Raw genomic sequence first — 26,903 nt, forward strand, 5'->3', positions numbered from 1 at the left:
CCCCAGATCCATGGTGGTTTGGTGAGTTTTTGGCGATTTCCCCTCTTTTCGTCCGAAAACCCCTCGTTCGACACATGTCCACCATGGGGACACCAAGCCACCAACTCCCAAATATCAAAACCCATAGCAACCAAGGTGTCATATCACAATGTGCACAAGGGTGCCAAATCATGCCCCAGATCCATGGTGGTTTGGGCAGGTTTTGGCGATTTCCCCTCTTTTCGTCCGAAAACCCCTCGTTCGACACATGTCCACCATGGGGACACCAAGCCACCAACTCCCAAATATCAAAACCCATAGCAACCAAGGTTTCATATCACAATGTGCACAAGGGTGCCAAATCATGCCCCAGATCCATGGTGGTTTGGTGAGTTTTTGGCGATTTCCCTCTTTTCGTCCGAAAACCCTCGTTCGACACATGTCCACCATGGGGACACCAAGCCACCAACTCCCAAATATCAAAACCCATAGCAACCAAGGTGTCATATCACAATGTGCACAAGGGTGCCAAATCATGCCCCAGATCCATGGTGGTTTGGTCAGTTTTTGGCGATTTCCCCCTCTTTTCGTCCGAAAACCCCTCGTTCGACACATGTCCACCATGGGGACACCAAGCCACCAACTCCCAAATATCAAAACCCATAGCAACCAAGGTTTCATATCACAATGTGCACAAGGGTGCCAAATCATGCCCCAGATCCATGGTGGTTTGGTGAGTTTTTGGCGATTTCCCTCTTTTCGTCCGAAAACCCCTCGTTCGACACATGTCCACCATGGGGACACCAAGCCACCAACTCCCAAATATCAAAACCCATAGCAACCAAGGTGTCATATCACAATGTGCACAAGGGTGCCAAATCATGCCCCAGATCCATGGTGGTTTGGTGAGTTTTGGCGATTTCCCCTCTTTTCGTCCGAAAACCCCTCGTTCGACACATGTCCACCATGGGGACACCAAGCCACCAACTCCCAAATATCAAAACCCATAGCAACCAAGGTTTCATATCACAATGTGCACAAGGGTGCCAAATCATGCCCCAGATCCATGGTGGTTTGGTGAGTTTTTGGCGATTTCCCCTCTTTTCGTCCGAAAACCCCTCGTTCGACACATGTCCACCATGGGGACACCAAGCCACCAACTCCCAAATATCAAAACCCATAGCAACCAAGGTGTCATATCACAATGTGCACAAGGGTGCCAAATCATGCCCCAGATCCATGGTGGTTTGGTCTTTTTTTGGCGATTTACGCCTGTTTTCGTGCAAAAACCCCTCGTTCGACACATGTCCACCATGGGGACACCAAGCCACCAACTCCCAAATATCAAAACCCATAGCAACCAAGGTGTCATATCACAATGTGCACAAGGGTGCCAAATCATGCCCCAGATCCATGGTGGTTTGGTCAGTTTTTGGCGATTTCCCCCTCTTTTCGTCCGAAAACCCCTCGTTCGACACATGTCCACCATGGGGACACCATATTATGTTATTGTTCACCACTTTGAGATTTTTTCGATGAAAAATTTCAGATAAATGAGTAAAAGTCATAAAGAAAATTTGAATCACAATTTTTGGTGAAATTTACGTCTGGTATGTTTTGATTTTTGGTGATTTTTACGTACGAACATTTAGTTTACTAGCACTTTCAAGTACTAGGATGTACACAACATAAAATTGAAACCTCCCAAGACAATTGTTAACATATCATGGCAAAATATTTACAGTTTCAAAAGAACGGACTACTAGCCAAAAGCACCTCACGCAGGAGGGAGACCAAACCAAAAGATCAGGGGGTCATGCAGCAGAAGAGATGATCAATCCACCATCAGCAGGACTTTGTCCACCACGATCTTGCGGTAGAGCTCGTACGAGACCCAAGCATCAATGGCTGCATAATCGATGTTCATATTTGGAAGTGGGAAGTCCCCCACGGTCTGTGCCGATGGTGGTGGAACTTCTTCTTCATATCACCGAACCATGAATCTATGAGTCTTGCCGCCATGGTAGCCATGCCAGCCCTCGCATGACCAAAGGTGTACTTGAAGTACTCGTCACGGAGATCGACGTAGTACTCAGAAGGAATCTCCATGTGCCATGTCCTCCACAGAACTCTCTTGTCACCACGGATGTCAACACTCGCAAACGTAGCGCCTTCTCGAAAGAAATCGCAGATTGCCGGAGACTCCCACCAGCTTAGCACCGCAAAGAAACAAAATAATGTACTAGTCACAGATCAGTTACAAATATGCAAGAACATACAGAGGAGACGAAGATCAAACAAAATAAAAAAAATGGAACAATGTGTAGCAGATAAAGAACGGGAATGTACTGCTAATCTCGAACAATGTGTAGCAGATTTAGATCGGGAATGTACTGATTTTCGGGAACAATGTCTAACGAAAATCAAAGAGAGACAGAACGGCGGCAAGTAAAAAACCCCAATCGAAAGATTAAAAAAGGGGATTAGTTCTTACGCTGCGTAGTGGAACACCAGCACATGTCGACGCATGCAGAGTTGAACCACGGCGATCTTCTTCTCGTCCTCGGCTCGATGGTTGGTGTACTCGAAGTCGAGGCCGACGAACTTGTGCTCGTCCTCCATGAGCCACTCCGTGTACATGTCGAGGACGCGGCGCACTTCCCAGGGGTCGTTGGTGTAGACCACCTCCAGGTCCTCCTCGTCGTGGATGTGGACTGCGCGCGTGCTAGTCCAGTTGTACACTTGCTGCTCATCCATGTCCATGGCGACGCAGCGGCGGGAGACGAAGATAATGAGGGAGAGGAGACGACGAGAAGTGTGCAAAGTGGAAACCAGGATGCGGTGCGAATATTGAGACGGTACGGGAGGGGGAAGGGGATAAATATCATCCCCATTAATTACTCCGTCCCAATATTGACACGGCAGACGAAGAGAAAACTGACGCGGGTCTAGTCCAACTGACGCGCAGTCGACCGTGTTGTCACGTCCAAACCCAGCACCGCCCATTTGCACTCCTATTGACCTACCGAAATTTACTCCACGATATAACTTGCCATCATATCACGACCTCCTTCAGCCGCCGCCAGATCTCGCCACGTCTCTCGCCGCCAGATCTCGCCACGTCTCTCGCCGCCACAGCTCGCCACGTCTCTCGCCGGCGAGACTTGTAAGACTCGCGCTCCGCGTCGAGACCAACGATGGCGCCTACTAGTGGAGTACGTAAATAACATGTACGTCTCGCGATCGATCGTTGTTTCCGATTTGTAATCTTTCTTCATATTTTTTGCAGTGTCCAGTTTGCTTTGACAAGAAGGGGATGTGCGGCGGAGGGGGAGTCGCGTTAGGTTTTTTCGTCCAAACACTACAAGAGGGTTTTGAGGAGAAGACGGTACATGCACTTACAAGTTTAAAATTCATTCAGATGTTTTATTAATTCGCCGCCACATCAAAGTTTAACACGTGATCCTAGTAGTTATTGCTAGTTTAGTACTATTATTCAGATGTGTGTAATAATTGTTGGTCACCATATGTATTAACCGCTTATTTATGGTTGAGTTTTACGATAGTTGTGATAACTTTTACGTTCATACCAGTTTTACGATAGTTGTAGCTGTTAGAGATAGAGGTATCGGTAGTTCAGTCCTATACCGATAGAAGTTCAGATATGTGCTGATAGAAGTTCAGATATGTGCTGATAGAAGTTCAGATATGTGCTGATAGAAGTCCAAGATCTGAGACTCGGTGATTATCCGAGTAGACGCATATTTAACTTACTTTTGTATTAACTCTACTGAATTTAGGTCATCCCTTGCTACTATAGACCGTATTTCCTTAAGAAGTATGGTGTCCAGACCTCCCACAGGACAACTTTTGAAGCTGCACTCAAAACCAAAGATGGCCATGCATTTGTTGTTAATGTTACCAACAGAGTGGCGTAACCTATATCAACGGAAGATTTTGGAACGAATTTGCTAGAGTGTACAATTTTAAGGTTGGCATGGAGTTAATTTTCAGAGTTAACTCATCTGCTCAGGATACTCTTGTAATAACTGGAACTGAACCACTAATCCATCCAGGTAATTTTCCACCTTTGCACACAATGATTGATCATATTAATTATTCCATCTTATGTCGCTTATTTTAATTATGCAGCTTACTACCGCTTGTCCCGCACGAAGCGTGACATTGTTGACTCGCTCGTAGTACCGATGGAACAATGATAAATTGGAGGATGATGCATACCGTCATTCTTCGTGTGGACAACTTGGACTACCTTGTTGACTACCACAATGCTGGAGATTATGATCAAGGAGCACTAGTTGTCCCAATGCTGCATACTCTGAATTGGACAAACAGCGAAAATTACAACAAACACGTGGTAAGCAGTAGATCATATCATTTCATTAAGTTTGCGACCTACATTACGTACAAGTGTTAACTAAACTATGTCCCTACTGTTGGAACAGAAAATCCCTAGCCGTTTGGTTCCTAAAGATATGGAACAATATGGTGCAATCGCATTGTGTGCCATCCCAAGTACTTTGGTGCATGCGTCCTACGCAATTTCTTCAGACGATGGTCGTCTGCGTCGGTGGGTGGAAGGAGTTCATGGACAAGGAAAAGCACCTTCAGATGGGTGACAAGATGCTGTTCTTGCTTTACCCGGGAAATGCAGGGGTTTACTTGTTTGCTACCCATGTGCACGAAATCGATCCGGGAGTAGCTAGTCCGTGATTCATGGTGCCCGTGTGTCCAACTATGCAGCCCCTTTAGGTTTAAATTAAGTTGTAAGACTCTTTATGCGATTGTCGATTTTGCTTGTGTTAAAACAATAGTTAGTCATATCGTGCTGCTGGTTGTAATCGTGTCAAGTGTCGATTAATTAAAACCATTGTCAAAGTTATGTTACCGACCTGTTGGCTTTCTTATATTTGTCCATATTTTTGCTTATATTAATTTGCTCTTAAACCCTTCTGGATAATTCAATGACAAGTTCGAGATCGTAAACATCTAAATAAGAACATTTAAAATGTTTGGAACAAAACATATAGTTGTATGCATTACATGTTTCTATCAATCTAAATCACTATCTTCTTCTGAATTTTTTCCCTCGTCATCATGTATGTTCTCTTCCAAAATGACACTATCTTCCTGATTCTCTAGTTCATCTTCGCTCATATCCATGTCAACATTGGGACTATCTTCCTCATTCTCTAGTTCGCGGATTGTACGAGCATCATGAATACGTACAACTTCAAGAAGACGATGATCATCCTCCTCTCGCTTCCACCTCTCGCTTCCTCGTCTAGGTCGACAACATCATGAAATGTATGGTCGATCGAACCTTCATCCTCCTGGTATGCGTCTTCATTCCGTACAAATGCATCATCGTTACCATCTTCTAATTCTGAACGTCGTACACATGTCTATGGCTGAACTTCGCACCACTTTCCACGGATCACCAAACTTTGTATCCTCCAAATAGAAGCATGTTTCAGCTTGATCGGCCAATATGAATGGTGAATTCTTGAACCATAGGATAGAAGTGTTAACGCTTTTAAAAAAACCATCATCTTTAATCTTGGAACCCTTGCTCGCAAGGTCGAACCAGCCGCAACGAAACAAGTACACGGACTGTCACCGTGTTTGTTAGTCCCGCATCTGCTTCAAGAACTTCTTGCAGAACACCATAGTAGTCGGTCTCATCTCGCATCACCAAAAGATCCCTTAGTCGCTACGCCCGAATTTTGAGTCTTCGTGTCTTTATCCCGACTAAGCGTGCGAAACCTCGCACCCTTTACGTTGCAACCAGCGTATACTACTACACGCCGGTCCGGCCCAGCAGCCAGAGACTTCAAATCTTCGATGCATTGTCCAACTGTCTCACATGGTTTGCAAACCAACCTGCAAACTCTCTCTCGAACCGTCTCCTCGATGTCACGCACACCCCTACCTCCCAATTCTTGTCGGAATTCAACGAAACATAGAAAAAACACATATGAAATACAGGACAATTATGTCCGCAACATTGAGAAGTAGTTATTAAAGTGAAGCTAACTACTTACTTGATATAACGTTCTACATCGTCACGCTTGTTCAGCACATACCAAACCATGTTGTCAAATTCCTTGTCAAAATGTTTCAAAATGGATTTCCCAAGACCTTTAGCTCCAACTGAAAATACTTCCATCTCGTCAGATCAGGTTTTCTCCGAATGTCTTGGTTCCTATCATCTTTGTTAAATCTTGTTTCTGTGCCATCCTTGAAAAATCTAGAGCAAAAAATCAAACACTCATCAACAATGTAGCTCTCTGCGATAGAACCTTCTGGCCTTGCTTTGTTACGGACCGTAGACTTTAGATAACCTAATCTTCTCTTAACTGGATACATCCAACCATAATGAACAGGACCCCTCGAAAGAGCCTCCTCAGTAAGATGAATAGCTAAGTGCACCATTACATCAAAAAAAGCTGGGGGGAAGAGCTTCTCAAGTTTGCATAGGATCACAACAATTTCGACCTTCAATCGATTCAGCACATCAACTTTCAGTGGTTTTGGCACACGGCTCCCTAAAAATCTTCCTAGCTCTGCAATAGCCACATACATTTCCTTAGATGCAATTCCCTTGAGCCCACTGGCAACACTCGCTGCAGAAGTATGTGGCAATCATGCGTCTTCATACCGGTAACCTTACAACCATCAATATTCACACATCTTCCCCGCTTGCGCAATAACCATCTCTGGGAACCTAGTGTTTGCCAAATACCTACACAAATGTCTCTTTCCGTTCCTTCGAAAGCGTCCACGGTGCAGGGGCTTCGCATAAGTTACTGCTGCATCATCATCATCCTTCACAATTTTCTTCAACCAATACTTCTTCCACATTTTGAATTTCTTCAAATCAATTCTAGCACTAACAGTGTCCTTATTCCTGCCCTCAAGTTCAAGTAGTGTACCAACAATATTGTCACATATGTTCTTCTCAATATGCATCACATCTAAGTTGTGAGCTATCTTAAGTTCTGGCCAAGACGGTAGATGATGTAAGCTGACTTTCGTGTGCCATGTTGGTTCACCGGGTACATGCTTGCACGCTTCCGCTTTCTACATATTGGATTTTTCCCATGTTCAAAATCCTTAACCATTTCTACCTTCGCAGCTACCTCTTTGGGTGTGTACTTCCTTGGTGGATCTCTAGTCTCAGCTTGTACCATTGAAAAGTCTGCTTGTTCTGTATGGGTGATTTTTATCAAGAAATCGCCGATGCCCAATATATCCAATTTTGTTTTTCAAAGGTTCAGGTAAGCAAGGATTCTCATCGCAATGCACACACGCATGAAATCCTCTTGTGCTTCGGCTCGACATAGTGGCATATCCAGGATAATCATGAATAGACCAAAGAAACGCAGCATGCAATGGGAAATATTCCTCGTGCATGCATCAAATGTCTCCACACCACTCCATAGCCGCATCATATCTTTTATCAGTGGCTGCATAAATACATGAAAATCTGTCCCTAGGGAATACTTTCCGGGGATTAGCAATGCCATCATGTAATTCGAGTGATCCATGCACATCCATGGTGGGAAGTTGTAAGGAATCACAAAAACAGGCCACATAATCGTAAGGATTACTCATACTTCCAAAAGGATCAAGCCGTCTGTGGCAAAACCTAGTCTTATGTTACGAGGATCTTTAGCAAACCAATCAAACTTGCCATCAAAGTGCTTCCATGCCTCACCATCGGCAGGGTGCCTCAAGACATTGGGCTCAACAACCCTCTTCTCTTTGTGCCATCTAGTATGTGTCGACATTTCCTTTTTAACAAATAGTCTCTGCAACCTTTTAATTATAGGAAAGTACCTTAACACCTTGTGAGGGATTTTCTTTTTCCAAAGAGGGTCTCTATATCTTGATAATCCACAAACATGGCAGTTCGTATCGTCCTTGTGATCTCCCAAAATAAAGAACAATCAAACTTGCATGCATGAATTGTCTCATAACCAAGCCCAACATCGTAAAGAACACTCTTAGCATCAGCATATGATTTGGGAAAGTCCACATCAGGCAAAGCTGAACGAAAAAGCAGAAGTAAGAGATCAAATCATCTGTATGTTATACGGATGAATGATTTCACATGAAGTAGCTTAATGATGAACGACAACCTAGTGAAAGAGGTGCATCCCTCATAAAGTTCTTTTTCGTGACTCAATTAGATTAGCATACAGATTTGGCAGTCGGGACCTTTATTTCCAGGACTTCAGCTCATAGATCATACTAGACGAACCATCAACATAACAATCACCATTGTCTTCCTCTTCATCGTTGTCACTATCATACGCACCATCATCGTTTCTATCCCGCCCTTCGTCATCACTAAAATCTTCCCCATGTCTAGTCCATCTTGTATACGTCATGGACATACCTGAACAATTGCGGTTGATCCTCGATCGTTTTTATATCCCGACGTATCAGATTTAGGCAGTCCTTGCAAGGGCACAAGATTGGTTCATCTGTATTGTCCAAGTGTTCTCGCGCAAACTTGATGAAATCCCTAACACCTGCCATGTACTTTGCTGTGAACTTCTTGGTGCCATCAGTTATCCAACTTCGATCCATTGCCTACAATTCAGTTAAGAACATGCCAACGTTCTTCAGAACAGATCTTGACAACTGATTAAAAAATCTAGACCTAACGAACAATCAGGAGAACTCGCCGATGATGCGTCTCGCCGCCACCACAATGGAGCCTTCACGGAATTCTTCTCACCTCGACGAGAACCCTAGTCGATTCGACTGTTAGCAAGAGCACCTATATAGGCCGTGTCTGCTAGCGGCGCGACTTAAACGAGGCACCCTCGGCCGACATAAATATTAATAAGGGAACTATTATGTCGTAACATCTAGATCACACCATTGAAATAAATATGTAGAATAGACTACTTACGGATCCAGATCAAAATTCCATATCTACCTTAGCGGTAAGACTCCGCGTCGGTCACGCCGAAGCCCTTGTTCGATTCTTCCAAACCACAATTTTTACTTAATTAAATATGTTCCTGACAAGTGGGTCACGCATGATATATAAAACTAATAACATTTAATAAAGTAACTTAGTATTATTTCGTCACCTCGATCTTTGATTTCGTCACCTATTAACAGACACGATGGAAGCCCTTCCCGCTTGGGTAATGGGTGACGATTTTTTCTTGACGAGAAATCATACCGTCAAGCATTACCTTAAATGCTTGACGAAAGATGAATTCGTCACCTATAAGGACACATCCATGACGGTATGCATTTTTGTCACCAGGGTTTTCGTCAACAAATCCCCCATCTCTTGTAGTGGATAAGTATAATCTGTTAATTGTTCTCTGACCAAGAACGAAGTTTGCCATCACCAACTATGATTTCTTATGCACCTTTATTTGTGATTACTTTATACTTGTTTCAGATTGAGTTATATGAGGAAGTTGTTTACTAGAATGTCTTGTGTGAATGAATATGATGCTTCTTGTCCGTATTTTATTGATCGACTCTTCACTCCATAAACATGTGGTCCTGTTTACTGAGTTCAGTTTCGCTTGGGGACAAGCGAAGTCTAAGCTTGGGGGGAGTTGATACATCAAATTTGCATCACTATTTTGTACCATAATTTGCTGTTATTCATTGATATATTTCATATTTGGACACAATACTTATGTTATTTCATCTATTTTGCATGTTTCATCATTATTGGAGGATCAAGCACCAGAGCCAGGATTCTGCTGGAAAAAGCACCGTCAGAACGCAATCGCAAGATCAACTGTGGAAGGAAATTATACCAAAAATCCTATTTTTCAAGATGACCAAGGAAGCCAGAAGGAGGAGCTGAGAAGACCCAAGGTGGGCCCAGACCATAGGGCGGCGCGGCCCATGGCCTGGCCGCGCCACCTTGTGGTGTGGGGGCCCCACAACCCCTTTCGCCTCCTTTTCTTCGCGAAACCCTTCGTCCCGAAAACCTAAGCCACAGAGGGTACCTCACGAAGAGTTACAGCCATCTCTGCGGGGCGGAGAACACCAGAGAGAAAAGAGCTCTCCGGCGGGCAGGAATCCGCCGGGGAAATTCCCTCCGGGAGGGGGAAATCGACGCCATCGTCACCGTCGTCGAGCTGGAGATCATCTCCATCACCATCATCATCATCTCCACCATCATCACCGCCGTCTCCACCGCTGGACATCGTCACCGCCGTAGCAATTTGGGTTTGATCTTGATTGTTTGATAGGGGAAACTCTCCCGGTATCGATTTCTACTTGTTGGTGATGCTATTGAGTGAAACCATTGGACCAAGGTTTATGTTCAGATTGTTATTCATCATCATATCACCTCTGATCATGTTCCATATGATGTCTCGTGAGTAGTTCGTTTAGTTCTTGAGGACATGGGTGAAGTCTAAATGCTAGTAGTGAATTATGGTTGAGTAATATTCAATGTTATGATATTTAAGTTGTGGTGTCATTCTTCTAGTGGTGTCATGTGAACGTCGACTACATGACACTTCACCTTTATGGGCCTAGGGGAATGCATCTTGTACTCGTTTGCCGATTGCGGGGTTGCCGGAGTGACATAAACCTAAACCCCCGTTGGTATATCGATGCAGGAGGGATAGCAGGATCTCAGACTTTAAGGCTGTGGTTAGATTTATTCTTAATTACTTTCTTGTAGTTGCGGATGCTTGCAAGGGGTATAATCACAAGTATGTATTAGTCCTAGGAAGGGCGGTACATTAGCATAGGTTCACCCACACAACACTTATCAAAACAATGAAGATTAATCAGCCGTATGTAGCGAAAGCACTAGACTAAAATCCCGTGTGTCCTCAGGAACGTTTGGTCATTATAAGTAAACAACCCGGCTTGTCCTTTGCGCTAAAAAGGATTGGGCCACTCGCTGCAATTGTTACTCTCGCACTTTACTTACTCGTACTTTATTCAACTGTTACATCAAAACCCCCTGAATACTTGTCTGTGAGCATTTACAGGGAATCCTTCATCGAAACTGCTTGTCAACACCTTCTGCTCCTCGTTGGGATTGACATTCTTACTTATCGAAAATACTACGATACACCCCCTATACTTGTGGGTCATCAGTATGCACCATGGTCTGCTCTGTTGTAGCTCCGCCGCTAATCCTTCCTCGAAAACATGTTCCTTCTCTCCATTTTCCGACGTGATGGTTGCTGGTTGCGTGCTCTCTGCCTCGGCCACAACTCCCTTTGTTGATGGTTTTCTCAGGAGGCACAATTTCATCCCTGCTTGATAGCCTTAGTTGTGTAGTGGTATGTGTGTCTTCTGCGGTTTTATTGCTCGACTATGAGTTGATGGCGTATTCACTACCCTCTCAGATGTCGTTTTTTCTTTTGAGTTGTTCTGTAAGAGGATCTTTTCATCACCTTGTATCGGTTTAACCGTTTGTGATTCATTTATAAGGCCAAGTGAAAACCTATTACAATAGATGTTGCATATTCTCCCCTTCTCGATCACAATGTGTCAAACTGTCAGTGCAAGTGTCTGCATGGTCTTCATGATGTAGCTATTTTTTCCTCTTCTTTTATACCTTGATAAAGTGACATGTGAGTTCTTTATGAAGTTGAACCTCTTTTCAGATTTTTGTGGAATTGAAATTGGCACGTTACATGTTGTATATTTGAAAGCTTGCTTCTTGTTGTAAAGTACCTTTTTATTTAATGGAACAGCACTGGTACACATGCTTCTTATGAGCTTGAGAAGAACAAAGTGAAGGTATGTTTCGTGCATAGAAAATAGGAAATGTGAGGCCGACAATCACACACGCAACCGACTAACTAAGACACACTACTAAACTGCCGATAGAAAATGGCGCTGGCAAAACATAGGGCCACTGGACGTGGAGATCCTTTAAGCCCAGTCACGAAATAGTTCGATAATCACTACTCCAGCCCAACTTGCTAAGCACACGTGACAAAAGCCCATTCTACGCACTTCTCCATCCGATATTCCGATCGCCCGACGTGTATCCCAGACCACCACACGCGGAACGGACAACAATTCGCCGGTGCCGTTCCGTTGGACGAGCCGATGGCGGCCGCCCTGCTGCGCCACGCCCGGTGGCTCCTCGTCGACCGCCCCGCCGTCGCCTCCTTCCACTGGCGCCCGGGAACCACGCTCGGCGCGTCGCCGTCATTCGCCGCCGCCGCCGTCTGCGCGTACCTCGCCGCGGTGCTCCTCCTCCACCGCCGCGTCGTGCCCCTCCCGACCCTCCCTCCTCGCCTGCTCCGCGCCGTCTCCGCCGTCCACAACGTGGTCCTCCTCTCCGTCTCCGCCGCGATGGCCGCGGGCTGCGTGCTCTCCGCGGCCGCCACGGCGCCGTCCCCGCGGTGGGTCCTCTGCTTCCCGCCGGGCGCCACGCCGCCGTCCGGCCCGGTCTTCTACTGGGCGCACGTCTTCTACCTCTCCAAGATCTACGAGCTCGGCGACACGCTGCTCATCCTCCTCGGCCGCCGCCCGCTCACCCTGCTCCACGTCTACCACCACGCCGTCGTCATCGCCATGTGCTACCTCTGGCTCGCCACCAGCCAGTCGCTCATGCCCGTCGCGCTCGTCACCAACGCCACCGTCCACGTCGTCATGTACACCTACTACCTCTGCTGCACCCTGGGCCTCCGCTGGCCGCCGCGCTGGAAGCGCGCCGTCACCGAGCTGCAGATCGTGCAGTTCGTCTTCAGCTTCGCGGCCTCCGTGGTCATGCTGTGGTTCCACTTCGCCCGCGGCGGCTGCGAGGGGATGGCCGGGTGGGCGTTCAACGCCGTCTTCAACGCGTCGCTCCTCGCGCTCTTCCTCGATTTCCACGGCGCCGCCTACGCCGCCGCCAAGGGCAAGAAGAGGAGCAGCAGCAATGGGAAGAAAGCAGAGTGACGACGTGCGCGGAAATTGAAGCTTAGTTATTTCTGATTGATTTTAGGCCTTTTAATTTGTGAATGCAATTAATGGCCTTACATTTTCTACATTTCCGTTTAAAATTTTCCAAATCAGAAGATGTTCATGTTGCAATGTTAAAGTGAGAATTGCAGCAAAGTGACAATATCCTCTTGATTTTTCTTAGGCGACGTCCTAACCATATGAATAGTTGAGCGACTTTTTTTAGCCTTTTTTTCACAGAAATTTGCTAACCATAGTAGTTGCTGTCAGCAAAGATACTGATGCACCCTACATGAGCTGAATTCAAATAGAGATACAGTCTGTGTCCATCGTCAAGTTTAGCTTTATCAAGTCAGGTTTCTGGCACCTGAAGACGAAATTTATCATAACAAATATTCTGGAGAATGTGCTAGCTGCTAAGTGACTATCTTTTAAGATCTGCTAATACAGCATTTTATGATCTGCAATAGCCTTCCGTTTTGACAATTCTACATGAGAAATTGCAGCCAATGGATAATAGCATCTTGGTTGATTTAGTTTCTTAAACATTAATCGTGCCTGAGTTTTACAACTTTCGCTTCATCATTAATTAGTTCAATGATGATTGAACTGTATAGTTAGGACAAACTGTTTCTTTTATTGTTTTGAAAATATATTATTTTCTTTCTTTAGATTGAGATTATTTAGACATTGCAGGTATATAAAAAAATGTATCTCAAATGTGAGGTTTTTTGCTTTGCAGTTTCTCTTGACGATTTATCGTTTGTACTCTCATGTTTTGCTTTAATCTCATATTTTCCCTTCATGGACTATTCTCCTCAATATTAGTATTGGTATTACATTATCAGGTTATAAAGTTTTAGTATAGGTCTAGCTTGTTAATTTGGAAAGTAGGATATAGAAAATTTGTCACTTCGTGGTTATGGATCATGATAACACAAGAGAGAGGACTCAATATTAGCATAACATTATGATGCCTAGATCTGGCCCATATATAGAAAGTTCATTCTTGATAGCTAGATAAATTATACACTTCATCGTTTATGAAAAAGATACATATGATAACTCAAAGTATATTCAATATTAAGTTTTAGCATTGACACTTTTTGTTTCGAAAATGCAAAACATAGAATTGATTGAAAAGAAGATACAAGTGAAATTCTTAGAATGGGCCAACACCACACCATACAAGTCATCTCAAACAAGTTAAGTAATCTTTGGGAGCATATGGTGAAGGCACCTAGTTCCTTATTTTCCCACGAAGTTCCTCGGCCTTAATCGTGTCAAGCAAGGTTGCTACGCGGGGCCAAGAGTTTTCAAAGACGGCAGCATTGCGATACTTCTAGTTCCACAAGATGACCATGACGATATTTTAAGGATTTGTGAGCAGTTTCCCTTGATGATGTATCATATGTACACTAGGATTTTTGTTTACTCTCGTGTTCTCCATTCATGGAGTTGTTGGCGTCCGAAACCCACCGGCGAGCTACGGCTGGCAACACGAAGAGCCGAGAACAACCTAGGGCTGCGGCTGGCCCTGGTCCCTCCGAGCGACGGCCCGCAAAGCTCCTGGTACACACGTCCCGATGCTTGTGCAAGGGCGTGCCACCTGATCTATACCTGATCAGGAAGGTGATGGATTTGCTTCGCTTAGTTTCCTGCATGGCATACACGTAAACATTAAATACGAGGCTCGATCGGCTCTCAGGCTATCCCGTGAATCGGCTCAAGGAGCCGATCCACCCATGACTCGTATGGGGTTTACGATTGCATGGTGGTCCTGCTTGATCAATATGTAGCTAAAACGACCTACGACGATTTAGGGTTCTCACCACATAATCGGAACATCCTACGCGTGATTGAGCCTGGCAGCCACGCACGGTGATAATAAACCAACCCTAGACAAGGCCTAAAAACCAACATTAAGTTGATCCCCGGAACATCTTGTCTAGGGTTAGCAAACTACACCCTACGTGCTACTGGATCATTCAATCCGTTTGTAAGGCCTAACTATGCAGATGTTAAACTAATCCTTGAGGAATCAAGGAGCAATCATAACGGATCGGATCTACTAAACAATGATCAAGCAAGGTGCCGTCCTTACACCTAAGAAAGGTATAAGGGCGGCTAGACGTCTAAGGGTTGCATAAACGAAAGCATGTATCGTGGTAAAACAATGCTAACCCTAACACATCTACGATAACTACGTTGCTCACCATCAAAAAGGGTTCAGCACGAGCAACGCATGAACAACGAATAAACGTATACTGCCTAGATCGCAAGATGCGATCTAGGCAGCATGATGCTTACCCGGAAGAAACCCTCGAAACAAGGGGTCGGCGATGCGCCAAGATTGGTTTGTGATGAACGTGATTGTTGTTTTTCTCGATAACCCTAGATACATATTTATAGTCCGTAGACTCTCTAACGTGGGAATAATCCCAACCGTGCACGAGCCAAAATCTATCTAACCGACACGTATCCTACTATATTTACAGATACAAGGGCAAACTAGCCCAAACTTCGTGTACAAGGCCGGTTCACGTATTTCTTCCATGTATATTCTTCAAGCCCAATCTTGATCGTGGCCCACCTCTGATCCGGTCAAATTCTGGTGATAACACATGCCCCCCCTGGTTTTGGAATTGATAATTCCAAAATCACTCTGCTTTTCTTCGTCGGGTCATGTCGTGGCAGAGCAGAACCGTCGCAGTATTCTTCATCATGATGCCTTGCCTTCTCAACTTCTCTGCAAGATTTGATAGCTTTAGCATCACTTCCTTGGAAACTGTAATGGCATTAAATTTCCACTATGCTCCCCTTATTTAACCGTGCCGAACGATTCGCCTCTTCATCCCCCTGCTCTATTCTAGCTATCGGCACCAAAAAACCCTCTTTCCCTGTAGCAATGTCTTCCTCTTCCTCCGTCTCATCAGGCCTTTCTTTCCAATCTTCTTCCTCGAGTGAGCAGGAGTGGGACTTCGACTTTGTGCCAGATGGCCCACCCGAGGCCCTCGTCGGGTCAGATGGGGACCTGCCCCTAACCGATGGGGAGGACGACCTCCAATTCCTCATCGAAGGGGAGCTGGAGAGCGAGAGCGAGGACGACCTCCACTCCTGGGCGAACCCCACCTCTTCCGACAAGGCGGAGGAAGAAGAAGAAGAGGAAGAAGAGGAGGAACAGGAGGAAGAGGAGGAGGATGACTCCTCCTCCTCCATTGGGTATCCGCCGGCGAAGCGCTTCCGCGCTTGGGCGGACAGTGAGGACGATGATGATGACGAGGAGGAAGAAGCTCCGGCCGAGGGCTGGGGTAGCAGCGACGAGGAACTCTCCGGAAGCAGCGCCGACGGCAGCTACGATGCCGACGACGAAGCCAGCGAGGATTAGTAGTGTAGGATTAGTAGTTCCTGAGCAATCGGCTCTTCTTTTGTTCCTCCTCTCTTGAGCAATCGGCTCTTCATTGTAAGAATCCCCTTTTATTAATTAAGAAGTGTTCCCAATCAATTTTTTGCCGATAGTTAAAGTCAAACAACCCCCCGAAAGAGCCGATGGCATCGCATCGGCCTCTACCATAAAACGCGAGCAAGGCTAACCCAGTTGCCCCTCCAAAAGGTAACCCGCGACCTCCATCTGAGAAAGCAAACTCAGATCCCCAAATCGCCGCCCGAGCAGTTCCAACTCACGGCCACCCGCATCTCAGATCTCGACCGCGCCGCCCCAACTCCACAGCGCATCCAATGGCGGAATCATCCAACGCCATGGTTTCCGGTCTGAAGGTAATCCTTAATCGCTTCTCGCCATTCGAATCAACGTTAGCATTAACAGCAAACACCTGAATTAATGTTCTGTTCCGTTATTAATTTTAGGTTTCAGACATCTTGCTGCCACATCCTTCTCTCGCGAATTCTATGTGTCTCGGTCCCCGTTCTTCCGAGAGTCCCGCTCTCTTAATTTCATGCGAGCCTAACAGAATCCCCTTCGTGAACCAGAACTTAGATATGTCTTCCTGGGCCGACTGCCTGCGAGCCTGGCCTAATCCTCCTGAGGGTTGGGTGGCATGGTACAATAGAGTGTCCAAAACCCACTATGCCACCTGGGAAACCATAGGGATAGCCGATGCCTTGTCATTATCATTGTCTCCCCTTGAAAAGAATGAAAATATTCTGAAAACCATCGGCTATTTCTGGTCTGATGCACTGAACTGCTTCATGTTCGGCCACGGCCCTATGACACCAACTCTGCTGGATGTGGCCATGATCACAGGCCTAGACATTGCATCCCCAAGCCCCTCTGCGTTTAAGCTGCCAAAAGTTCCTTTCACCCTTTCCTCTAAAAAAGAGTGTACCAGCTGGGGCGCCTACCTCAATCGTTATATGAAAACCAAAGGCCCTGTGACAGAGAGAGAACACATAGCCTTCCTGAACTTCTGGTTGGAGCATTTCATATTCTGTGGCCCGTCACTCGCCCCAACTAAGAATTACCTTTCCCTGGCCTATGAACTTGCCAAAGGCACCAACTTGGCCTTGGCAAACTGTTTCTTGGAGAGGTCTATCGATCTCTTCAACTGATGTCTGTCAAACTGTTCTCTCAAAAGACAGTTAAAACTGGAGGCCCCTGGTGGTTTATTCAGTTATGGGCTCAGCTGTACTTTCAGAACCAGATCCCAGACTTCCCACCTTTGGCCACCTGCACCTTTCCAGATGCTAATGGAAAGGAGATCCGATGCACCAGCTATGGCCAAGCTTTGTATGGTCTCCCAGGCAGCAGGCTGATCCCTAAGGAAGCAGCAGGGTGGTTCAAGATTTTCTTCCAAGGCTTGGACAACCCCCTGTTCTTTCCTTATACTGAATCGGAGAACTTTGAGAACCCAGTCTCCTTCCGATTGGATAACTTTGCCGATGACGCTAGCACCCGGCACTTGTACTCTATCATGATTCGTCCTTGCTTTCTCCCCGTTGGCATGAGTACCTCAAACCGGATCATCAAGCCTGGTTATGAGTCTTACCAACCGGTAGTAGTAGCCCGGCAGCTTGGTCTTGGGCAGGTGCCCCCACACTTCTTTCTCCACCACCTGACAGCAAGCAGAGCTGAACTGCCTGACATCCTTACTGGCCAAAGGTGCTATACCTTCTTTGACGCTCTGGCCATTCCAATTCCCCACAACCTCCGTTTCACCACCACTACCGATGGTTTCGAGACTTGGTGGTCCATGTGGAAGACCCATGCCTTCAGAAGAGCTCTAGGACCGTTGCTGAGACAACTTGATGCCGAATATGACGTTCCTGCCGACCAGGTACCATTACTTATAAATTTCTTGCAATGGCTCATGATAATTGTTTGTAACCTGACTCTATCTCTTGGCAGCAACAAGATGGCCCGGAGCCCATGCAAGCCGATGGCTCCCCCTTCAAATTCCTTCCACCAGCCCCGGTGGTTCTCTTCTGCCAGAGCTCGCCACCCCTGAAGAAGGTCATAATGGAGAGCCAGCCGATTTCACCGAAATCGGCTCCCAAGAGTAAAGCATCCTCGGGGCCAGTTGCCCCCCGAGCCTCAATCCAGGCGAGGAAGGCAGTGAGGAAAGTAGCTGCCAGAACGACCCGGAAGCGCAAAGCTCCCGCCCAAGAAAGCTTGCACGTAAGCTGACTCGTGCCTTGGCTAGATTTATCTGTCCTCTGAGTCTTTTGCAACATGCTTGTCCTTCTTTTTACAGACTTCCACCGAAGAAAACTCCAGCGGGGGGGCACAGTCCAGCCAAAGGGACTCGAACCCGGACAACTCCGGGAGATCCACCACACGGAGCCAGACGGACTCGCTATCGTCGGCTTCCAAGAAAAGGTCAACCCCCGAGCCTGCTGCCCTCCAAGCTCCGATCAGAACAGGGTCACGCGTGAAGCGTCGATGTGTCAAGAGGGCTCGCAAAGACCCACAAGTTTCTCCATCAAGCCAGGAGGTTTCAAATGTAATTATCTCCCTGGTTTATATTTTATGCTAACCCATTGCCACTTGGATCGGCTAATTACTCCCTTTGGCAGACCAATGATACCTCTAGCGGAGACGTTGAGGAGGTACTGATGCCGTCTGCCATGCTAGACCTAGCCACCTCGACGATCGCGGCTGCCCAAGTGGCTAACCTAGCCAAGCCCACGGAAAAGCCGATTATCACAACATCGGCTGCTCCTCCTACCTTGGGAGAGGTACACTCCACTCCCTTGGCTCTATCCCTTTCTTTGTTGTATACTAATACCACTCTTGTTCGTCTTGTCAGGGTTGTGATCTTTCAAGCTTGCTGACGTTCGATCCTGAATCCATCGAACCAGCTACTTCCAAGGCAGGTGAAGAGCCAAGTCCTAGCACGGTCCATGGTCCACTCCAGCGTCTCAAGGCTCTGCTCTCTTCCTCAGTTGAGACCCTAGTTGAAAATCCCGAGGAAGTCAAGGGTATCCTCGAAGATATCCAGCCCCATCTCCCTGTGACACTGCAGGTGAAGCTTTGGCCAGCTGTGACTCTGTCGGTCTTCAAGTCAAGGGTGCAGTCGGCTAGTCAAAGAATTAACCTTCGCCACGCCCAGCTTCCATTGAGAGCCGATATTGCAGACAAGTGTCAACGGCTCAACGAGAAAAAGGCTGCTTTAGACGCCAAAACTGACACTTCTGCCAATAGTGTCAAACTCGAGACCCTGCGTAAGGAACTGGAGAACCTTGAAGAGAGGGTCAGGGTGACCAAGCAGCTTATCCAAGACAAGGAAGCTCTTATTGTCCGCTCTCAAGAGGAAGCAAAGGGCCTTACAGCCGATCTGAAGACCGATCTGGCTGAAATCCGTGCCCTGAGCAGTCAGTTGGTGACGGGCAAAGACGAGGACGACGAGGCCGAGATCACCGAGGTGGATCGTATCCGTGCTGACGCCCTTCACGCCCTCAACGCGTTTCTTCAGTAGAGCCTTTCTGTGTAAACTGTCAAATGTTTTGCTGAACTTGTACCTCTAAAGTCGATGACCGTGCATCGGCTTTTATTCTGAAGTCGATGTCTGTGCATCGGCTGTGACTTGCATGTAAAAATATTTTTTTTTACTGGCCGATTTTTCTATCGGCCCCTCACATTTCACTGCCCATGTATCGCACATGTTCCTCTGATTATGTGCCCCCCGAGCCGAATCTGTCAGGTTACTGCAGATATCGGCTCTGCAGTTATCCAAAGAACTAAACCTGAACATCGGCTCGACATGACCAATGCCGATTCCTTCGAGCTCACAAGCCGATGTAAACCCGTACCTAGCTTTCCGTCACCTGTTAGATCGACACTGAACACAGGCAAAACGCATGGCAAGGATAATATGGGCCGATTACTGGAATCGGCCCCCACCTTGATTGCATTGCTCAAAAGAGGTTTACATCTTGTTCGTGCTTCACTATGACTACGTGACATGCTTGAGACAAGATCATTACTTTTTATTTTTTGGGGCCGATCACAAGGATCGGCCTTCCCATGTAAGTTCATAGACTTTGCTCTTGTTACACGGCCAGGCCAGTGGATAAGACCAGCCTCACCCCGTTTTTTGACACGTCAATGTACTCGCAGTCGTCCAAAGTGATGCCTGAGAGTGGCTCTTGGCCTTCCGTCTCCCAAACGTTCATGCCAGCCGTTGAAATCTCGGCTGTATCGTCTGCATGGACGACTTCTACTTCATCTCCATCCCACTGTATTAGGCATTGGTGCATCGTAGATGGAATGCAACAGTTGGCGTGGATCCAATCTCTCCCTAACAGGACAGCGTAAGTGCTCTTGCTATCGACGATGAAGAATGTCGTAGGGATGGTTTTCCTCCCTACGGTCAGATCCACGTTCAGAACACCTTGTGCATCAGATGCTTGGTCGTTGAAATCGCTCAGTGTAACGTTGGTCTTGATCAGATCCGAGCTAGAGAGTCCCAACCGACATAGCATGGAGTATGGCATGATGTTGACTGCCGCTCCGGTGTCCACCAGCATCCTATTGACAGGCTGCCCATTGATATAACCTCGTAAGTACAGGGCCTTCAGGTGTCTGTAGCTTCTTTCACGTGGCTTCTCAAAGATAACCGGCCGTGGGCCGCAGTCAAGTTGTGCCACAGGCGCTTCGTCTAATCCTGGAGCACAAAACTCCGCTGGAAGGATGAACACCATGTTTGTACTAGCCGATGTCTCATCATCGGCTTTCCTTTGCTTGGGGCGCCACTCCATCTTTTGTGGTCGACCCTCTTCGTCCAGGGTTCGTTGAATTTTCGTGGCCAGATCAGGCCGCGCCTTCCTTAGCGTGTGCAGGTATAACCTTTCGGCTTCCTCCAAGCCACGCAGTCGCTGAACCCTACGCTTTTGGGAACGGCTGAGTCCATCAGGGCACCACCTTGGCCGGTGGTACTTGTCCTCTTCTTCTTCGTAGTCATCTTCTAACTCCTCGAGGTCTTCTTCCCGAGAGGACTCAGTTTGCTTGTTCCTAGATGGGAGAGGCCCTAGACGTTTGAACACTGACACGTCTGTTGCACCCTTCTTCTTCTGTCTACATTCTGGGCAGTTGCCGATTGTAGGCAATCGGCTCATTCCTGAATCCCAGCAGTGCTTGAAGAAAGGACAGTCCCAGTGCATGTCCACGTCGTCTTGTTCTCTTGACCTTTCCTTGGCACGGCGCTCGTATCTCTCCTCATCGCGATCATGCCGACGATGTCTCCTGGCGTCCCTGCTGGCTAGACGATCCCTTTCATCGTCGCTGTTGTACCGCCGGCGCTGGTCGTACTGACTTACATATTTGTTGAGGAGATGATCAGAGAGAGGTCGTTGATATCGCACATTCTTCACTTCTCCCTCAGTGATGTAGCGTTTGCCATCGTGCCGGAGCCGATCGCGTGGAACGGCTTCCTCCTTGTCCTTGCTACGAGAGCGGCTGCCCTCGCCTTTGTTCTTACTGAGTGGTGCCTGTGCTCGACCATGTTAATGCTTAACGAGAAACCTGGTTGGCACCCCTCGGGGTAAGCGTATTTCACCGTGTTAACGGCGGGGAAGGGGTGTGTGTCGACTTTCATGGCGTACTGGTTGAAAATTAGACGTCCTTGTTCTATCGCCATTTGGATCTGCTGACGCCACACCCTGCAGTCGTTGGTGGTATGGGAGAACGTGTTATGCCATTTGCAGTATGGCTTTCCGTTCAGCTCCTGTACCGTGGGGATTTTGAGGCCTTCGGGTAACTTCAGCTGCTTCTCCTTAAGTAAGAGGTCGAAAATTTGCTCAGCTTTAGTTACGTCAAAATCAAACCCTCTAGGCGGACCTTGTGGCTTAACCCACTTGCAGGACACGGGAGTTGCCCCCCGAGTCCATTCAGCCACTGCTACCTCTTGATCTCCCGCAGATCCTTCATCTTCCTCTGTCTCAACCAGGACTACTGCACGCTTGAATTTGTCTGAGTACATGCTCTGGGTGGCGCTGTTCATATAATGACAGTTTCTGAACCATGTGCGCCAGTGAAGGGTAGTCTGCTTGGGAAGCCATATCCTTGATCGGTGATGCGAGACCCACCACCGCCAACTCGACTGCTTCTTTTTCAGTCAAACGAGCCGAATAACATCGGTTCCTCACGGTCCTGAAGCGCTGGATGTACTCTGACACTGTTTCTCCACGCTTTTGTCGCACTTGGGCTAGATCGGCAATGCCAGCCTCGGAAGCCTCTGAGTGATACTGCATGTGGAACTGTTCTTCCAACTGCTTCCAAGTCCGGATTGAGTCTGGTGGCAGTGATGTGTACCACCCAAAAGCCGATCCTGTGAGGGACTGTGCAAAGAACCTCACGCGTAGTGCATCTGCAGCTGAGATCGTGCCCAGCTGCGCCAAATATCGGCTTACATGCTCGATAGAGCTGGAGCCATCTGACCCACTAAACTTGGAGAATTCAGGGAGCCGATATTTGGGTGGTAGTGGGATCAAATCGTAGTCGTTGGGGTACGGCTTGGAATAGCCGATTGCCCTCCTTTTCGGCACCATGCCGAACTGGTCTCTCAAGATCGTGCTGATCTGATCCGCAGTGCTAGCTGCAGGAGTGGAGCTCTGAAGATTCGTTGGCGTGGCATACTTAGCTAGCCACGCTTGCTTCTCAAGATCTGAGCTAGCTACAGGAGTTGAGCTCTGGAGGTTTGTCGGAGTGGCATACTTAGCTAGCCACGTCTGCTTCTCAAGATCTGATCCAGAGGCTCCTCCTGCTGTTCCGGAAGTCCCCGCTGTTGCAGCCTGGTTCGTGAGTGCCCGATTCACTGCCGGCACGTATGTGCACGTGTATCCGTGAGGGATCTCCTTAGGCGCCTCGTACAAGAACCGGTAATCGCTAGGATCGCCACCGATCTTGTAGACAACGAATGCCGGTGTACTCGGCACCTCTGGTGCTGCCCGGCGCGAACGGCAGCGGTGGTCGGCTCTGGAGTGGTAGCTCTCCTTGGTGAGTCCCTAGAGCAGGTCCTGACGGAGAGTACTGATGCCTCAAGATTTCATGGAGCACCCGAAGGGCGACACGCTCCAAAGTGTTCACCAAGCTCTCGGAGTGGCGGTGTAGCGAATGAGCTACCATGAAATTTATCTCCTGACGCAAGGACCTGGTGCGTTCTTCTGAAGGGGTGGACAGGTCCACTCCATCGAGCGCGCCTTCAGGTGTGAACCCTCTCCACCTGATGCCGTGTGAGCGGGTCCTGTGGAAAGAGCCGATGAGGTCGGCTTCGAGGATAGCTTTTACATCGTCATACTTCTTCTTCAGCTCCTCGGGCAGATCCTCGTATGTGACTGGAGTACCTTCCGCCATCTCAGATGTAGATGGCGATGCAGTTGATGTCGAAGACTGTCCCACCGGGCGTGCCAGAATGTGTTGGCGTCCGAAACCCACCGGCGAGCTACGGCTGGCAACACGAAGAGCCGGGAACAACCTAGGGCTGCGGCTGGCCCTGGTCCCTCCGAGCGACGGCCCGCAAAGCTCCTGGTACACACGTCCCGATGCTTGTGCAAGGGCGTGCCACCTGATCTATACCTGATCAGGAAGGTGATGGATTTGCTTCGCTTAGTTTCCTGCATGGCATACACGTAAACATTAAATACGAGCCTCGATCGGCTCTCAGGCTATCCCGTGAATCGGCTCAAGGAGCCGATCCACCCATGACTCGTATGGGGTTTACGATTGCATGGTGGTCCTGCTTGATCAATATGTAGCTAAAACGACCTACGACGATTTAGGGTTCTCACCACATAATTGGAACATCCTACGCGTGATTGAGCCTGGCAGCCACGCACGGTGATAATAAACCAACCCTAGACAAGGCCTAAAAACCAACATTAAGTTGATCCCCGGAACATCTTGTCTAGGGTTAGCAAACTACACCCTACGTGCTACTGGATCATTCAATCCGTTTGTAAGGCCTAACTATGCAGATGTTAAACTAATCCTTGAGGAATCAAGGAGCAATCATAACGGATCGGATCTACTAAACAATGATCAAGCAAGGTGCCGCCCTTACACCTAAGAAAGGTATAAGGGCGGCTAGACGTCTAAGGGTTGCATAAACGAAAGCATGTATCGTGGTAAAACAATGCTAACCCTAACACATCTATGATAACTACGTTGCTCGCCATCAAAAAGGCTTCAGCACGAGCAACGCATGAACAACGAATAAACGTATACTGCCTAGATCGCAAGATGCGATCTAGGCAGCATGATGCTTACCCGGAAGAAACCCTCGAAACAAGGGGTCGGCGATGCGCCAAGATTGGTTTGTGATGAACGTGATTGTTGTTTTTCTCGATAACCCTAGATACATATTTATAGTCCGTAGACTCTCTAACGTGGGAATAATCCCAACCGTGCACGAGCCAAAATCTATCTAACCGACACGTATCCTACTATATTTACAGATACAAGGGCAAACTAGCCCAAACTTCGTGTACAAGGCCGGTTCACGTATTTCTTCCATGTATATTCTTCAAGCCCAATCTTGATCGCGGCCCACCTCTGATCCGGTCAAATTCTGGTGATAACAGGAGTATTATCCTCAATTTTTGGAATTACATCACTATAAAAATAATTATATGAATAACCGGTTGGCTTCAAAAGGAGTGTTTCTTATTTAGTATATTTTGTCTTGCATGGTCAATTCAAATATCTTGGATTTTGAAGAAGAGCGCCCCAAAAAACGTCAATATCATGGACCCACATATCCGGACACTAGAAGAAAGTGCAAACAAAGTTCACATAATTTCCATCTAGGGCTGCTGAAAAATGCCATGTTTTACCATATAGTTGATACATTATAGCTTCTACCCCATTGTTTTTATGATTTTCCCATTTTTTATGATCGTACCAAAACGTTTACCCTCTTTTTTATATTACACAAGCTGGAAATTATGCCTACTTGCTACAAAGACGTGGCAGCTGTCTGGATGGACATCTCACATGTCTTGGCATATTGAATCATATCAAATTTCATTAAATTATTTGAAATTATATCAAATTCATTTTCCATGCCAAGATAATCCTCTAACAAATAAATTTTCAAGGTTTCTAGCTTGGAAAACTGATAACATGTAGTAAGTTGTCGCAATATTTTTAAATGGTGTAAAATATGGCACAAGGTCGTGAGAGGGAGATAAAATATAGACTTTATTTTTCTCAATTAACCTAGTTTCACAATGTCCACCAATGCATATATTAATTTCCCTCGTAAAACATTACATGCACATAGAACATCTATTAAATCACTATGTTTTCATTCTTATGTTGTGTCTTCTTGTATTGGTTATGGGTAGGCTTCTATTCCAATTCACATAAGGATGTACTTTGGAATTATTTTTCTCTTTGAATAGATAGTCACTAAGTATCATTTCATTGTGTGCCCAATCAAGAACACAATTTGGTTCATGCTTACTTTAGTTTGGATATAGATCTGGAGGAAACGAGCATTAAAACACGTGATGAGTCCATGTCAACACATGTTTATGATGCCTAGAGAAGGCCCATGCAGGGTGTGAGAAACCTACGACACATAACTATATTCATCAAATCGAGTTAGTAGCCAATTATTTTGACCATCTTGGTGAAAGTTCGTAGACACAATGATAGTGGTCAAGATGGAGCGAGCACATGCCGATAATCTTGAATATAACTTGAACCTTAGATGATCTTTCCCTAGGCATCCCAACCCTAGATATGGGAGCTCTCCATTTGTTCCTATGTTATTTGGTGATGACAGATCATGGCAAGCAAAAAACGACTGCTAAAAAGAGGAGAAAATGAAGATCACACATGGAAATATATGGAGAAAAAGCGTGCAATACCTACACTAAAAACACAAATATATAGGGCATTTGCACATTCATTGTTAGTGATTGCTCATTTATTGTTTGTGTCCTAGCCCCTATCGTACATAATAGAACGCTTCAGACTAGTCACAATGGAAAGTATCATACACTAGTATCATGAACATGATACTAGTTTATGATACTACCCCACAATGCATAGTATCATAAGATGGTATCATACTATCATCATATTTAATGTTTTGTAGAATCTCAATGCAAATTGGTGTACATGATGTGTTTGCTATTGAGTTTCTAGTTTTACATGCTATGATACGGTATCATATTATGATACCACTCTCATTTCTCACCTCATTAATTGGTGTGCCACATCAGATTTTTGCCAACATGGCATGCATGATACTACTTATGATACTTCCATTGTGGCTAGTCTCAATGAATTCTCAAAAATATCGCATGCTTTTTAAAAAAAAAGCTTTAATGTATGCTAGGTGTACACTAAGAAAGATAGCTCGAGAGTCCAGGTGAACATACTCCCTCCATCCCGATTTATGTTGCGCACAATTTTTGTGAAAGTCTAACCTTGTAAAGTTTGACTAATTATATAACAAAGTATATCAACTTTTATAATATGAAACCAGTATTATTAGAATCATGATGAAATGTATTTTCATATT

General features: G+C 46.5%; 1 protein-coding gene across 1 annotated transcript; it reads left to right on the forward strand.

The window, feature by feature from the left end:
- Positions 1–11,982: 11,982 nt before the first annotated feature.
- Positions 11,983–13,080, forward strand: LOC127293283 (fatty acid elongase 3-like). Its single transcript, XM_051322861.2, has one exon. It carries the CDS (start codon positions 12,076–12,078, stop codon positions 12,910–12,912), a length of 837 nt encoding a protein of 278 aa, XP_051178821.1. The 5' UTR covers positions 11,983–12,075; the 3' UTR covers positions 12,913–13,080.
- Positions 13,081–26,903: the final 13,823 nt, after the last annotated feature.

The sequence above is a fragment of the Lolium perenne genome, chromosome 4 (genome assembly GCF_019359855.2).
Source record: "Lolium perenne isolate Kyuss_39 chromosome 4, Kyuss_2.0, whole genome shotgun sequence".
Taxonomy (NCBI): domain Eukaryota; kingdom Viridiplantae; phylum Streptophyta; class Magnoliopsida; order Poales; family Poaceae; genus Lolium; species Lolium perenne.